Source organism: Geotrypetes seraphini, chromosome 4 (assembly GCF_902459505.1).
Source record: "Geotrypetes seraphini chromosome 4, aGeoSer1.1, whole genome shotgun sequence".
Lineage (NCBI taxonomy): Eukaryota > Metazoa > Chordata > Amphibia > Gymnophiona > Dermophiidae > Geotrypetes > Geotrypetes seraphini.
In genome coordinates, this window is record NC_047087.1 from 94,497,591 (window position 1) to 94,514,118 (window position 16,528).

The window sequence follows — 16,528 nt, forward strand, 5'->3', positions numbered from 1 at the left end:
ACTGTACTCACCAAAAAGGAAAAAATGGACTACCGTGTCATTAGAGAAATCCCTGCAGCCACCTGCAATCTCGGTGGAAAAGGAATCCTCTAGGTTTGTAGTAGCCTTGGTGGCAAGGGAATCCCCCTGATTTCTATCAGCTGCGGCAAAAAGGAAATCCCAGGTACTTCCAGCGGCCATGGCGGTAAAGGAATCCCACACAAGAGTCACCGTGGATTCTAATTGCCGAACCACTTTTTGCATTGCATAAAACTTGTAAAAGCTTGACACCTCCACTTCTCGACAGGAGCAGGCTGAACACCACGGGAGCGGCTCAATGCTCATCTCAGAAGCAAAATAAAAGCACAACTGCTAGGGAGAACCAGCTCAGAAGGCCTGAAGGAAAAACTATACAGCTTTTATTTTTTTTGTAACAAGGGCTGAAACAGCAGCCACACATGCATCCTTTAATTTTATTCTTTGCCAAAGAAAAAACCAAGGGCAGACCCCACAGGCTCTCTAAGCTGCTGTCAAAGAACTAAGGCAGACAGCAAGCAGCTGAGGCACCTCTAAGGAATTGGGGAGTTGGGGGAATGAGGGGATGAACTTGGCCACCCAAGTGTAGCATCCTTAAGGCTAAAGTAGACCCATGGCAGGCCCCTGACTCAGTCCAGTCAAAGATTAAAATTAGAATGGACATAATCCTAAGTCTTTTCTTTTTTTACCAGGCCAACACAGGGACTGCACAGAATTACCACCTCCGCTTGCTGGAGACTAAGAAGAGACTGGCTTTAAGGGGACTGCACAGTCCACTTATACTTATCACTGAAGTAATTTGTTCTGAGTCTCCACCTGCTGGTAGAGGAACATAAACCCATTTGTCTGTGCCAGTCTGGAGGGACACTATAGATGATGGCCATGGAGGGGAGGGGAAGAGAAAGGATGGTGCCCATGGAGGGGAGAAGACAGTTCCCATGAATAAAGAGGAAGGGAAGAGATATGAACCAGATAGATATGAGAAAACTAGTCAGATAAAAGGAGGAAGAAAAAAAAAGGAAGGAAAGTTGAATGTGAAAAATGTATATAGGCAAAAAGTGACAAAGAGAGGAGGAAAGAAAAGAAATAGTGAGTTCAGAGGATGCCCTGAAACAGAGTTCAGATCACAGACAAAGGAGCAGAACCAGAGATAAGGAACAACATGTTTAGAAAAATAAAATCTCTCAACAAAGGTAAGTAAAATGATTTTATTTTCAGTTTAGTAACTGATTTGTGAGTTTTGAGAATTTACATTTGCTTTATATATTTTACACTGTACAGGTGGAAATGTGAGTGGGACACTTTATGCTATTAAAATTTTTTAATTGATGTGCAGTCCTAGTTCAATTAACTGTATCACATCCTGCAAAGGATCTACTTGATTCTTTAGAATCATCAAATTTCACCATAGTATGCTGTGTGAAATATCAAGGATACCAGGTCATTTATTCCAAAACAATGCACTTTACATGCAAGCCGCAATTAAAATTCCATGTTTGGATGAAAGATGCTGTTAAGTCCTAATCACTTCAAGCATTAATAAGTATAATAAATAAACTTTTGGCACACTAAGGCGCGCTAGCCAATTTAGCACGTCCATTATATTCGGCTAGCGCACCTTAGTAAAAGAGGGAGTAAATATATTTACAGTGGTTCTGAAACACCAAAACTAAATCTGAAAAAGGAAACCTGAAGAATTTAATCCCATAACTAACCAGTTATACAGTTGAATTAGCTGCTTCCAAACAAACCATTCCATGCAGTATCATAGGAAGCCACAGAACAGAACCCTGCATGCTTTAAAAAACACAACTGATGCAAGAGACTCACCTCTATCTGATGAATGTTATGGACTAACAAAACAGCAGCCAGCAATACCAGCATTAAAAAGCAAAACAGGTAAGTGCAGAGATTGGGCCACATTATCCATTCATCACTTTATCATCCACATCAGCTGGTAGGCTGTTCATCACTATGAAAAATACCAATGTAATTGCTTCTCAAGGTGGAACAAAATTTCAGAGAGTTTGGCCATCATCATTCTTTTCTCTGTACACATAAAGACAGTAACACAAGTTTATGTAACATATAATCACTATTTAACCAACTCAGTTCTCAATGTGTAGCTCTTCAAATCCTTGTTGTGGCTATTATACAATGACTCAATCTGAACCTAAAACAAGAGTTAGTATTTTTTATACAGATGATTTACTCTTGCTTTGACACCAGATGTAATTATGTCTTCAATTAGATAAGACAGCAAGATGTTAACCCAGTTCCATGTTCTCAATTGCAGTCAAAAGGCCAGGAAGGGCCCATCTATACTTCATGGCTCTGACTCTACATTTGGATCTCAAATAAAAAGCCAAGAGGTGATCTTCAAATGAGGAAATAATACATGAGGCACTTCAGCTTAAGGAGCCTCAGCTTGCTCAGAGGAGCAGAATTCAGCAGCAGTTTGGGATTGCTGCCACCAATGAACGCTATTTTAGAAGACCAGCTGGACAGTATTATGAAGGGTCATACTTCAGTATTACGAAGTATTATGAAGGGTCATACTGAAACAAGGGAAAGGAACAAAAAGTACAAAAGGTGACAAAGATGCTTCCATAGGTCTACCAAACCCTCATAACCAACATCCCTGTGCTGCGGATCCTCTCACTAAAGAAGGACCCAGTTTAGGGTCTGATCCTGGCAGTAGCAACAGCAATACCTTAGCAGAAAAGATACAGGAACCTGAAATCAGCACATACTCTTCTGCTCCAAAACATTAGAGCACCCCTTCAGGAGGAGGGCATCATTTCGGTATGGGAGACAGGGCCTGGTAGTGGAGGAATATATGAGGGGCGTTCAATAATTTATCTACCTCAGTAGGAAAAACAGTTCTCAAAAAAAAAAAAAAAAATTTGTTTTATTTTTCAATATAATCCTCTGATAGCTCCATACTCTTCATCTACTTTTCCTGCAATGGCTTTAACCCATTTGAAAATAATTCTTCTGTTTGACCTTCAAACCAGGACAACACAGCTTCCTTGACATTTTCATCACTTGAAAACCACTGTCCATGGAGAGATTTCTTCAAAACTTGGAACAGGAAATAATACGAGGGAGCCAGGTCAGGACTAGAGGGTGGAAGGTTCAGCTGCTGAAACCCCCACTCTCGGATAGCAGCCTGTGATTGTCGTAACATATGCACTGGTGCATTGTCATGAAGAAGCAGCATGCCTGCTGTCTCGTCTTTTCTTCATGATTGACTTACAGAAAGTGATCATTTGTGTTAGCGTAACTCTTCCCGGTTATGGTTGTCTTGTGTAGCATGAACTCCAAAAGCAAAAGTCCATCACCCACTCAGAAGACAGTTGCCATGACTTTGCCTGCAGATTTTTCTGTCTTGAACTTTTCTGGGGTTGGGGATGACTTGTGCTTCCACTGCATTGACTTAATTTTGGATTCAAAATCTCTCCGATAGACCCAAGTCTTATCTCCAGTCACCAAATGAAGAAAAAAAATTCACTTGGTCCTCACGGAGCATCTCTAAGTTCTCCTGACAGTACTGGAGCCTTGTGACCTTCTGACATGACGTCAGCTTCCTTGGAACCTATCTTGCACTAACCTTGAACATGCCCAACTTTTCATGAATTATTTTCCAAATTGTACCTGCCGAGATGCCCATTTCTTCAGCTGTTTGGAAAACCTTAATTCGTCTCTCTGACAAAATTAAATCCTCGACTTTCTTGCACATTTCTGTGGAAGTTGCTTCCATAGGCCATCCAGTGTGAGGGTCATCTTCAATGAACTCTCTACCCCACTTAAACTGCTTACTCTAGAATTTTACTTTGTAGGATGATGGGGCAGACTCACCATAACTGCAGTCATGCATTCATGATCTCCTTTGGCTTCTTCCTTTCTTTTGTGAGAAATCTAGCATTTTCTTACTTGATTAGTATGAGGGACTCTCCTGATATCCTGTTTCTTGGAATGTTAGACTCACACTGAGCTGCAACTGTGAATGAGTAACTTTGAGACATGTCACAACATGCACAGACTTGTTCCAACATACTTTCTATTTTCTTTCATACTCAGGTAGATAAATTATTAAAAGCCCCTCATACAATGACTCAGCTATGGGTGTCAGCATCTTTAAATTCTACTGTTACTGCCATCACTGCACCTCAAGCTAGCTCCTAGTTTATTCAGCAAAAGGACAAAAGACAAAGAGGAGAGATGTTCTTATGCTTTGCCTTTCTGTAGTCTGTTAGAAAACTAGCCAGTTTAAAGATCATGCCAGCCTTCTTGAAAAAATATCGGGGAGTTGGCAGTCTTAAAGGTAAAAGCATTGGAAATGGAAAAAAAATGAAACTGTGTCGGGGCCAAAGACTAGATTTTAAAGCTGTCATCTTAGTTTAGTTTTATTTTGATCTGACCATGGTGACACCCCCTACTTCAAAAGCTGTTCTTCAAGTTACACTTGTTTTGCCTGGTAATGCACCAATAAACTAGAGTATTTTTTTAAAGATCAGCACAAATGCAAAGGTCAGCTTAATAAACCCGCAACAGCTGAAATATTTAAGCACCTACATAGGTGGTAGAATTATACATTACAGCTGTTAAATGTGTGTCTGGGATTATTTATAATAGTGGTGGGAAACCAGTGGCCCACCATTAAATTTTATGTGGCCTGCAAAATGACAGAAGTATACACAGAAATTGTTATTAACCAGAGTTCTGGCAATTATGAAATAGTATTTAAAAATTATGAAATAAATATTTTTTAGATTAGCCACTAGTAGTTTGTTTCCATTATTTTTAGTTAAAGCTTTACTTATTTATCAAAAGTCTATAGAGCTTTGGGCATTTCTGGTTCCAAGATTATGTAAAGCTGCAGTCCACTAGGGACAGTACTGACATTCATGTGATCCTCTGCATATAAAGGTTGCCCATACCTGAAGACGGGAAGCAGACAACTACATCAACGTCACAATCGAGATAATCAAAAGGAAAATTAAACACAACCCAGGAACACACTACTGAAGTTAATATGATCAGACACTTTAGAAAAGCCCATTTTTTTGTTCAGTCTTTATTTGTAAGCTATACGATTCTACTGGCTATACTAAATTCTCTACTCAAAGTGCCCCCACCTCCAACCCCCCTTCACTTTCTCCCCAGACTATGGCTGAGTTCTTCTATAACAAGGTTCAGAAAATTCACCTTAAATTCTCAACCAGGTCACCTTCCCCCACCCCCTTCCATCTGTCTCTTCTGCCAACCTCCCCTCAATCCCTACCACCTTTTCTGAAATCACTGGAGAGAAAACTGCACATCATCTCTCCTCCTCCAAACCCACTACCTTCTTCTCTGATCCAATTCTCACTCAGCACTCTCTCTGTCACTTTCATCCCTCCTATCACTCTCCACTGTAATTGTTTCTGATGTCTTTAAAATATGCTGTAGTTACACCTCTCCTCAAAAACCCTCACTAAACCCTGCATGTCCCTCCAACTATTGCCCTAATCTCACTCCTCCCCTGCTTATCCAAGCTACTTGAACGTGCTGTTCACCGCCATTGCCTGGGCTTTCTCTCATCCCAAACAATTCTTGACCCATTACAATCAGGCTTTCGCCCACTGCATTCCACAGAAACTGCCTTTGCTAAAGTCTCCAATGACCTGTTCCTGGTCAGATTCAAAGGTCTCTACTCTATCCACATCCTTCTCGGTCTATCTACTGCTTCCGACACTGTTGATCACTATCTACTCCTCAATACGCTGTCCTCACTGGGATTCCAGGTTTTCTTCCTATCGCTCCCATCGCACTTTCAGTATATGCAATCATGAATCCTCCTCTACTGCTACCCCACTATCAATCGGTATACCACAAGGCTCTGTTTAGGGATTTCTCATTTTCTCCATCTATACCCACTTCCTTAGTGCACTGATCTCCTCTGTGCTGATGATTTACAGAACTACCTCACCACACCAGATATTTCTACAGGAATCCAGGCCTGAGTCTCAGCCTGCCTGTCTGACATTGCCATCTGGATGTCTCACTGCCATCTAAAACTAATTGTGGCTAAGACCGAACTCTTTATATTTCCACCTCCCCCCCCCCTCTATTTATATGGAGAACACTCCTCCCTTTCTTGTCAGTTCACAACCTTGGGGTCATCTTTGACTTCTCTCCCTCCTCCGTTCAGATCCAACACACTGCTAAAACCTATTGCTTCTTCCTTTATATTACCAAAATCCTACCTCTCTTTTCTGACCACACTACCACAACACTTATCCACACCCTGATCACCTCTCACTTAAGAGGTCCTTCTCGCAGGTCTTTCACTCAACCATGTCTCCCCTTCAATCCATTCAAAATTCTGTACAACTTATATTCCGTGAGAGCCGCCATACTCACATTACCCCTCTCCTCAAGTCACTTCATTGGCTCCCCTTCCATTTCTGAATACAGTTCAAACTCCTCTTACTGACTTACAAGTGCATTCATTCCGCAGCCCTTCAATCTCTCTTCTCACTTAACTCCCCCCTATGCTCCTTACCTCCCCTATGGACGGCTATGGGGAGATTTGATTGAAGTCTACAAAATCCTGAGTAGAGAAGAACGGGTACAAGTGGATCGATTTTTCACTCCATCAAAAATTACAAAGACTAGGGGACACTCGATGAAGTTACAGGGAAATACTTTTAAAACCAATAGGAGGAAATTTTTTTTCACTCAGAGAATAGTTAAGCTCTGGAACGTGTTGCCAGAGGATGTGGTAAGATAGCGTAGCTGGTTTTAAGAAAGGTTTGGACAAGTTCCTGGAGGAAAATTCCATAGTCTGTTATTGAGAAAGATACGGGGGAAGCCACTGCTTGTCCTGTATCGGTAGCATGGAATATTGCTACACCTTGGGTTTTGGCCAGGTACTAGTGACCTAGATTGGCCACCATGAGAACGGGCTACTGGACTTGATGGACCATTGGTCTGACCAAGTAAGGCTATTCTTATGTTCATTGGGCAAGTCTCTCCTATCCGTAATCTTCACCTCCACCATCAACTCCATATTCTGTCCCTTCTATCTTGCTGCATCGTATGCCTGGAACAGACTGCCTAAGCCATTAAGTCACGCTCCAACTCTAGCAGTATTCAAATCCACGCTAAAAGTCACTTTTCAAGGCTGCTTCAACTCTTAACTCCCACTCACCATAAGATACCTATGTCTGTCCTTTCATTCTCTCTGCAAGAAACTCCCCAACCCTTATATGTCCTGTCTGTCTGTCCAAATTAGATTGCAAGCTCTCTGAGCAGGGACTGTCTATTATGTACAGTGTTACGTATGCCTTTCCATGCAAAAGAAATGATAAATAGTAGTACACTGTTTCCCTGAAAATAAGCCCTAGCATGATTTTTAAAGATGCTCCTAATAGAAGCACTACCCCAAAAATAAGCCCTAGTTAAGACTGACCCCCAAAGCCCCCCTCCTGAATGTCCCCAACACTACCCGACTCCATTCCTGACACTAGTGCTACCCAATTCACTGAAAAAATCAGACTCATCAATTCAGCGATCCCCACCCTGGTGAGACCTGACATACCTCCATTCCGAGTCCTCCAAAAAGAGCTGCTGTCGCTGCTGTTTTTGGAGGCCTTGAAGCGGAGGTATGTCAGTCTCACAGTGGTAGGGGTCAGTGGAGTTCTGCTGTACAAGGGGATGGGAGGGGAGGATAGAAAGATGCTGCACAAGGAAATGGGTGACAGAGGAGAAAAGATGCTGAATGGGGAGGGGGGAAGAAAGGAGAGAGGAAGGATTGGAGTGGAGGAGAGGAAGGGAAAGATGATTGTTGTACATGAAGAAAAAAAAAAGACATCCCCCCAAATGAGCCCTAATATGTTTATGGGAACCAAAATTAATATAAGACACTCTTATTTTTGGGTAAACACGGTAGTAAGTTCTGACCTAATAGGGAGTATTAACTATTAAAAGCTATTCAAGAAATGCAGTTATTAGTGCAATTAAAACATCATTATCTTAATTTATTTTATTTGTATTTGTTAATATTTATTATGGGGGCTGGGAAAATGGTAGAGAATTTTTAAGCTACTTTCTAGTCTATCTTCCTACAATTACAAAAAAAACAAAACAAAAAAAACCCACATTTAAAATAATTGACAAAATTTGCTCTAAATAATGATTTATTTAAAAACTAGTCTTATAGCCCGTTACATTAACGGGTGCTAGAATATATGTGTGTGTGTCTGTCTTTATTTTTTTCTCTCTCTCCTTAGCCGCTTTCTGTATTTCTATCTTTTTTTTTTTTTCCTTGGCTGTCCACTACCACCCCTTGCCTGCTCCCCCTGTCCATTCTCCCTTCCTTTTACCTCCCCTGTGTCCTCCACCACCCCATCACTGCTCACCTTATCCAGCAGAAGCCCTTCTCCCTTTGTTTTACCTCCCCCTGTTCATCATCACCTCCTTCCTGTTCCCCTTGTTCCCCCTGTCTTCATTTTTCTGCCCCCTCCCTGTTAATCAGCACCTGTTCACCTTTTCTGCCCCTCCATTTCCGTGTGTTGCAGCATTTCCCTCCCACCCCACTTCCCTGTGCAGTATTTTCCTCCCCCCATACCTTCCTGCTGAATTCCATGGCCTACTTATGTTAACGGCCTGCAGCCGCCGACAGCCGCGGCGGCCGACATCCGACTCGGGCCGCCGCGGTCAACATCCGCCTGGGGGAGGGGAGGAAGAGAGAGAGAGAGCTTCGGGCGGCCAGCAGCCGCCGTGGCCAACATCCGCCTGGGGGGGGGAGGAAGAGAGAGAGAGAGCTTCGGGCGGCCAGCAGCCGCCGCGGCCGACATCAACTTGTCTTGCCTTGTGAGGCCAGACCGTAAGCCGCGCATGTGCACTTCCTATGTGTGCTACAGCTCACAGAAAACGGACGCATGCATAGGAAGTGCGCATGCGCAGCTTACCGTTTTATTATATTAGATATGTTTAATGAGAACATATGAATTTTTGTTGTAATTGGAAACTGTGTCTTAGGAGACTTGCAACTACTAAAATAACCAGAAAAATCAGCAACAGAAAGAAACAAAAGAGCAGTTTGTATATAATCAGAAATGTATGCATAGATAACTAGGATTCTCACATTACTGCATTTTATGGTGTATGCTCAGTACTAGCATTCTGCTAAGGCCTATAAGAAGATGCCTAAGGCGCACTAACTGATATAGCGCATGCTAAATGCTAAGGCGCCCATAGAATATATTGGGCGCCTTAGCATTTAGTGTGCACTAAATTGGTTAACACGCCTTAGTAAAAGGACCCCTATATTCTTCTAGCTAGCTTATGCCCTTAAATTATCATTGAACTAGCGTAAACTCAACTTACATTACATTAATTCTATGTTATGTTTTTAACTTGCGTTATCAGTTATTTTCAAAACCTCAGCGGTGCACCCTTGGAATAAATTTATTACCTAGTTAGCACACTACACCATCTTCATTGGTCTCTTTTTTTCTATTTTATAATTATTTCACTTTACTATATTTTTATCTCACTTCACAATTTGTGACTTTATACTTATGCATGTAAAGATTTTAAGATGCTGCAACTTAACTTAAATGTTGGTGGGAAATTCTTCCGACATGTTTCGCCTACAGGCTGTTTCAAGAATCTGTCCCCTTTATTAACCATACGCTCCCAAGTCTGCATAACTCTAAAGTCAAAAGGGAAAAACAAAGCACTTCTAGGGGGGGGGGGGAAGAGAAGAGAAAGACTATTTGGGCTAGCCTCACACAGAAAATAGGCCTCCATCTGCCTGCATCAGTAGCACTTTCAGCATATTAATGGGCTCTAGGGCCACTTAATTTGTAGTGGTCTGAACCTTTGCGATTCTCACAAAGGTTCTGTCTGGCTTAATCTAAGAGGGCTAGGCTCTTAAAACTTTATGGTAAAATCCGATAGGCCACTGTTGCAGCCATTATTGTAGCAATTTCAAAAAGGTGAGTTATTCTCCAAAAACATCACATGCAAATGAGGCTGGTGGAGAGTAGCAAAGATTTGCTAAATTTGCATGTGTCCATTGCTGGTGATAGCGATGGGCACATGCAGAGAATAAACGTTTAAAAACACAACAAAAAACCAAATTGAAGACCAGCAGGAGGGATGCTCACTCCCTCCCACCGCTGAAGTCAAGCGACCCCCCCTCCCCCACCCCCCACACACACGGTAGCAGGAGAGATGCTCACTCCCTCCCACTGCCAAGCAACCCCCCATGCCTCCGACGACCTCCCACCCCCTCACCTTACTTACGATGGCAGGCCAGAGGAATGTCTACTCAAAATGGTAGGCCTTCTCCTCCCCGGTGCATCTTAAGGCCCTAGGAGGGGCCTTAAACTATCTGGGCCAATCAGAACCTCAGGCCCCTCCCAGGATGCATCTGTAAGGGGAAGGTCCGCCATTTTGAAGAGGTGGGCCTGCTGGTCAAAGGGAGTAGGCATCCCTCTGACCAGCTATCTTAAGGGGGAAGATGTGGGGGGCATCGGAGGCACGGTGGGGGCTGTGTGGCAGCGGGAGTGGGCATCTCTTGCGCTGTACTGCCTGGGAAGGGGTGTCAGGGGGTGCTCCTTGGCAGCAAGAGGGAGTGAGCATCTCTCCTGCTGCCGTGGTGGGAGGGGTGTTTGACTTTGGCAGAGGGAGGAAATGGGCATCTCTCCTGCTGCCATGGGGGGAAGAAGTTCTTGACTTTGGCGGCGGGAGGGAGTGGGCATCTCTCCTGTTGCTGTGTTTCTGTGTGGTGAAGGTGTGTGCTTGACTTTGGCAGCGGGAGTGGACATCTCTCCTGCTGCCATGAGGAGGGGAGGGGGGAGTTAGCAGTGTCGGGTGATTGTGTGACATGGCAGGAAAGAGAGGGCATCTCTCCTGCCGATCTTCAATTTGGATTTTTTAAAAAATTATTATTTTAATTTGCGTGGTAGGGAGGGGGCTGAGCTGTCAAGCCTTACTTTCCTGTCAGTGCCTGAGCCAATCAGTGGTAAGGCAACGACAGCTCAGACCTGTCAGCAAATTTTGGCAACAAATAAATAAATATAAATAAATGTGGCACAACAAGGTTAGAGAATCACTTGGCGATTATAGAGAATTGCTTGAAGTGATCATTTTAATATTAATGACCTCGTTGCACTACATTTGCATGGCAGTATCAGAGACTGCTAGAAAACTAGTAAAAGACCTCGATAAGCCATTTTGACAATCTGCGACTAAAATACATGCATGCTAAACCCGCTGAAACCGGTTTAGCAAGCACATTAAAGGCAGATTTTAGTTTTTAAGAATCTGGCCGAGTGACAAAAAAGGTCACCTTCAAAGCAAAGCAGGTGCAAAGGTAACAGGACAGCATAAGCAACCTTCAGCCTTACACACACCTTCTCCACTAACTTTCAGGTTCCAAATATACAGACCCCCCCACCCCCCCTGACTTTGATAATGAAGCTCAACAATCATGGATGGCAATCACACAAACACCCTGTTAAAAAAAGACAGGTTAAAATATGTGCTAATTGTTTTTTAAATAAATGTAACCGATAGGATCAACTGTGTACTTTGGGGGCGAAGTTTCAGGAGATGGGACTGCAATCTATATATATAAAATCGGATGTATGTATGTATGTGCCGCGATCACGCAAAAACGGCTTGACCAATTTGAACGAAACTTGGTATGCAGATCCCTCACTACCCGGGATGATATGTTCTGGGGATCTCGCGGCCCACCTGCACATGTGGGCGGAGCTACAAACATAAAATCAGATTTCACCCATTCATGTCAATGGAAAAAATGTAAAACAGCTGCCAACGCAAAAACGGCTTGCCCGATTTGAACGAAACTTGGTATGCAGATCCCTCACTAACTGGGGTGATATGTTCTGGGGGTATCGCGGCCAACCTGCACACCTGGGCGGAGCTTCAAACAGAAAATCAGATTTCACCCATTCATGTCAATGGAAAAAATGTAAAAACTGCCTCCGCAAAACCGGCTTGCCCGATTTGAACGAAACTTGGTATGCGGATCCCTCACTACCTGGGGTGATATGTTCTGGGGGTCTCACGGCCCACCTGCACATGTGGGCGGAGCTACAAACATAAAATCAGATTTCACCCATTCATGTCAATGGAAAAAATGTAAAACAGCTGCCAACGCAAAAACGGCTTGCCCGATTTGAACGAAACTTGGTATGCAGATCCCTCACTACCTGGGGTGATATGTTCTGGGGGTATTGCGGCCAACCTGCACACCTGGGCGGAGCTACAAACAGAAAATCAGATTTCACCCATTCATGTCAATGGAAAAAATGTAAAAACTGCCTCCGCAAAACCAGCTTGCCCGATTTGAACGAAACTTGGTATGCGGATCCCTCACTACCCGGGATGATATGTTCTGGGGGTCTCGCGGCCCAACTGCACACGTGGGCGGAGCTACAAACATAACTTCAGATTTCACCCATTCAAGTCAATGGGAAAAATGTAAAAAGCTGTAGGACCGATTTGAACTAAACTTGGTATGCTGATCCCTCACTACCTGGGGTGATATGTTCTGGGGGTCTCGCGGCCCACCTGCACACATGGGCGGAGCTACAAACAGAAAATCAGATTTCACCCATTCATGTCAATGGAAAAAATGTAAAAAACTGCCATTCTCACAGTAATTCCAACTACCTGGGGTGATATGTTCTGGGGGTCTCGCGGCCCACCTTCACACGTGGGCGGAGCTACAAACAGAACATCAGATTTCACCCATTCATGTCAATGGAAAAAATGTAAAAAGCTGCCATTCTCACTGTGACCAATTTGGACGAAACTTGGTATTCAGATCCCTCACTACCTGGGGTGATATGTTCTGGGGGTCTCGCGGCCCTCCTGCACACGTGGGCGGAGCTACAAACAGAAAATCACATTTCACCCATTCATGTCAATGGAAAAAATGTAAAAAGCTGCCATTCTCACTGTGACCAATTTGGACGAAACTTGGTATGCAGATCCCTCACTACCTGGGGTGATATGTTCTGGGGGTCTCGCGGCCCACCTGCACACGTGGGCGGAGCTACAAACAGAAAATCAGCTTTCACCCATTCATGTCAATGGAAAAAATGGAAAAAGCTGCCATTCTCACTGTTATTCAAAAACGGCTTGACCGATTTGAACGAAACTTGGTATGCAGATCCCTCACTACCTGGGGTGATATGTTCTGGGGGGTCTCTCGGCCCACAACTCTATGTTGCTTGCTCAAGGGTGGGTAACAATTTATATGTTCTTGCTCCTGGAGGTGAAACTAAAAATGTTGTTTTAATCACGTTTTGCGTTAGTTGTATTGTATTCATTTTGTCAAATATTTCACATTATTATTTGAATATTGTACTTTTTATTAAGCTGTAAAACAATAATTTCATTCACCACTATAAAGTATCTTTATTTGAATCCATTTACAGTGTTATTGCTATAATTAAATACCCGTGCAACGCCGGGTCATCAGCTAGTATTGAATATACGCCGATATATATATATATATTTTCCAGTGAGCGATGCACCCACTGCTGAGCGATGTTTGCAACAATATATGGAAATGATTGTGGGGGATGGATGGATGAACATGATCTGAAATTAAATGTTAATAAAACAGAGGTGATGGTGGTAAAAAGTCAAAGGGATAACTTTGAATTAGAAAGTGTCAATGTGATGGGTGAGAAACTGTTAGTTAAAAAAGAGATGACAGTATTGGGAGTATGTTTGGATAGTTGTTTAACTATGGAAAAACAAATATTGAAAACGATTCGGATAGGATACATGCAATTGTTATATAGATTAAAACCTGTGCTACCAGCTTATGATTTCTGTAGTGTAGTACAAGCAGTAATACTAGGTAGAGTGGATTATTACAATTCTCTTTATTTGGGAGTTACTAAAGTGAAGATGAGGGCACTGCAGATGTCAGTTACCATATTTTTCGCTCCATAAGACGCACTTTTTTTTCCACCCAAAAGTGGGTGGACATCTCAGTGTGTCTTATCGCCTGCCCGCCACCACCGCAGGACCACCTTTTTAAAATAAACACCCCACCCATCGCCACCGTCCCTTTTTCAAGCAGCCTGGTGGTCCTGTACCTTTTTTTTTTTTAAACCCCGGAACTTTAAAAATTCTTCCTTCCTTTCCTCAACGGCTCCGTACTATTTCAGGGCAGCAGGCACACGAGTCAGGAGCGCGGAGGTCAGGACCAAGCTTTCCACGTTCCCGCTTGGGCCCGTGCCGCTTTCTGAATGGTGGCAGTTCTCACGGGATTCGCAAGAACTGCTGGCAGCCATTCAGAAAACAGCACAGGGCCAGGAGGGAACGCGGAAAGCTCGTGCCTGACCTCCGCGCCCCTGACTTGTGCGAAATAGTACGGAGCCGTCGAGGTAGGGAAGGAAGAATTTTAAAAGGTACAGGGTTTAAAAAAAAAAAAAAAAAAAAAAGGTACATGGGAGGGTATGATTTAAAAGGTACGGGGAGGGAAGTATTTAAAAGGTACAGGGGGGGGATGTTTAAATGGGGGAGGGGGGGGAAGGAGTGTTAGTTGATTTGTACTTTGCTTCCTGTTGGGTATTTCTTCACAATTGACTGTGCTTTGTATTTGCATCCTGATGGGTATTTCTTCTTAGCCGATTGTACTTTGTTGGTCGACTCAAATATTGAAAATAAAAAATTGCTTACACATAAAAGGGTCCAGGGTATGGGGGATGATTTAAGGTACTGGGGGTTACATGGGGGTATGGGACCTGCCTGTCACTAGGCCGGCCTGCCACTAGGCTTGCCCACCCTGTCCCTGCTTTCCCTATCCCGGCCTACTACTAAACCACCAGAGATGGGGACAGGGTATAGAGCTTGGCAGGGAGGAGGGACAGGGTGCAGAGCCTGGCAGGGAGAATTTGGTTCAGAATGGGCTTTTTTCCTCCTCTAAATCTAGGGTGTGTCTTATGGAGCGAAAAATATGGTAACTCTGCAGCAAGATTGATCACTGGGGTTTCAAGAATGACTCGTATAACCTCAGTGTTGAAACAACTGCACTGGTTACCTATGCAGCAGAGAGTACAGTTTAAGATTCTCTCAGTCGTACAGCAAATCTTATATCATGTTTCCCCAAGTGCACTAAAGGAGTTTTTTTGAAATCTATCAACCCAGAAAATGTTTAAGATCTGAAAATGGTATGAAGTTGAATTTGGAGGGTAAGATGTTAGTCTCTCATGTTAAAATTGGGGCAAAAATGCTGACTATAGCAGGTGCAAAGCTTTGGAATGCGCTGCCTGGTATTCTGTAATTTTGTTATGGGAGACTGAATTTTAAGAAAATGCTGAAAATACAATTATTTGTTAATGTCTTCATGTGCTAATGCTGTTTGTTGTTGAAACCTTACCGTCCTATAAATGTTTTTATGGGATTTTGTCTATCCATCTTGTAGGATGAATTTGAAAAAAGGTTTAAATAATGATGCTGTTAGTTAATGTTTTATTGCGTTTGTTCTGTCAAATGTTTTAGTATTTTTAATATGTATGCATGTAATTTTGTAAACCGCATGTTTTTTATGCAGTATATAAATTTTAAAAAACAAATAAGTACTGTTGCCCTGTGTGACAGCTTAGTCTTCCCTTCTAGATCACAGTATCAATATCCTTTTTTTTTTTTTTTTTTTTTACCAGCCCTAACACATAAACCTGATTAAAGATGCAATAAATAATAGTCGAATGAGCTGACTTTTTAAAAGCTCATGCCTTAACATATTGATTAGCTTATAAAGGGACCACCACCAGGCACTGACAGCTATATTCTGAGGTACGACGTTATATGCATTAGCTGCCTTCAGAGTACGCTTCTTAACACGCATCTAAGGAGCTGGGAACCCAATCCACTACTATTAACGTAAAGCGCTGCGTGCGCAGGGTAGCGCTATAAAAGTAGTAGTACCTGAGCATTTCTCCATCTCTCTTCCGCTCTTCCCAATCCACCATATCTCCTACAGTCCTTTCCGTCCTCTGCCCCGAGCCTCAAAACAAACAATTCACCCCCTCACTCTATCCTGCCTTAAAACTTGCTTTTTTTTTTACGTCGCAGCAATTCATATAGGTTAGCTTCGACCAGCCCCAGAACTGTCCCTCCTCTGACGCAACTTCCCTTTTCCAGTGGGCGGGGACAGGGTTGAAGGTCAATTGGCTCTTGCGGCTTGCTCTTATACTGCACGTGGAGAAGTTGACATATTATGCCACCTATGATCTCGTTAACATTTTGGTTGTCTAGGATCTGTCTTTGGTAGAGGAGGCTAAATTTCCCCCGTCTCAGCTGTGACCTAGTGGGCACGAAACAACAAATACAAACCGAACGCGGGCGTGTGTCAAGGGTTTGATACGCCGCCTTTCTGTGGCTCAACGGGTTCGCTTCTTCGAAACAAGGAAGTTACGTTAACCTTGTTCATATTTGACAGCTGCCTCGTCCTGTCCTAGAA

General features: G+C 43.1%; 1 protein-coding gene across 2 annotated transcripts in view; it reads right to left on the reverse strand.

Annotated features, from left to right (window-relative positions):
- NXPE3 (neurexophilin and PC-esterase domain family member 3) overlaps window positions 1-16,207 on the reverse strand; it is an 88,075-nt gene extending 71,868 nt beyond the window's left edge. The window contains exons 1-2 of one of the 2 annotated variants that reach the window (XM_033940832.1): window positions 15,994-16,207; window positions 1,846-2,064 (exon numbers count right to left, since the gene is read on the reverse strand). In XM_033940832.1, the coding sequence (XP_033796723.1) occupies window positions 1,846-1,938 (93 nt within the window). In that variant the 5' untranslated portion in view covers window positions 1,939-2,064; window positions 15,994-16,207. The remainder of the gene's footprint in view (window positions 1-1,845; window positions 2,065-15,993) is intronic. The other variant, XM_033940831.1, reaches the window with a different exon arrangement.
- Between the last annotated feature and the right edge of the window lie 321 nt (window positions 16,208-16,528).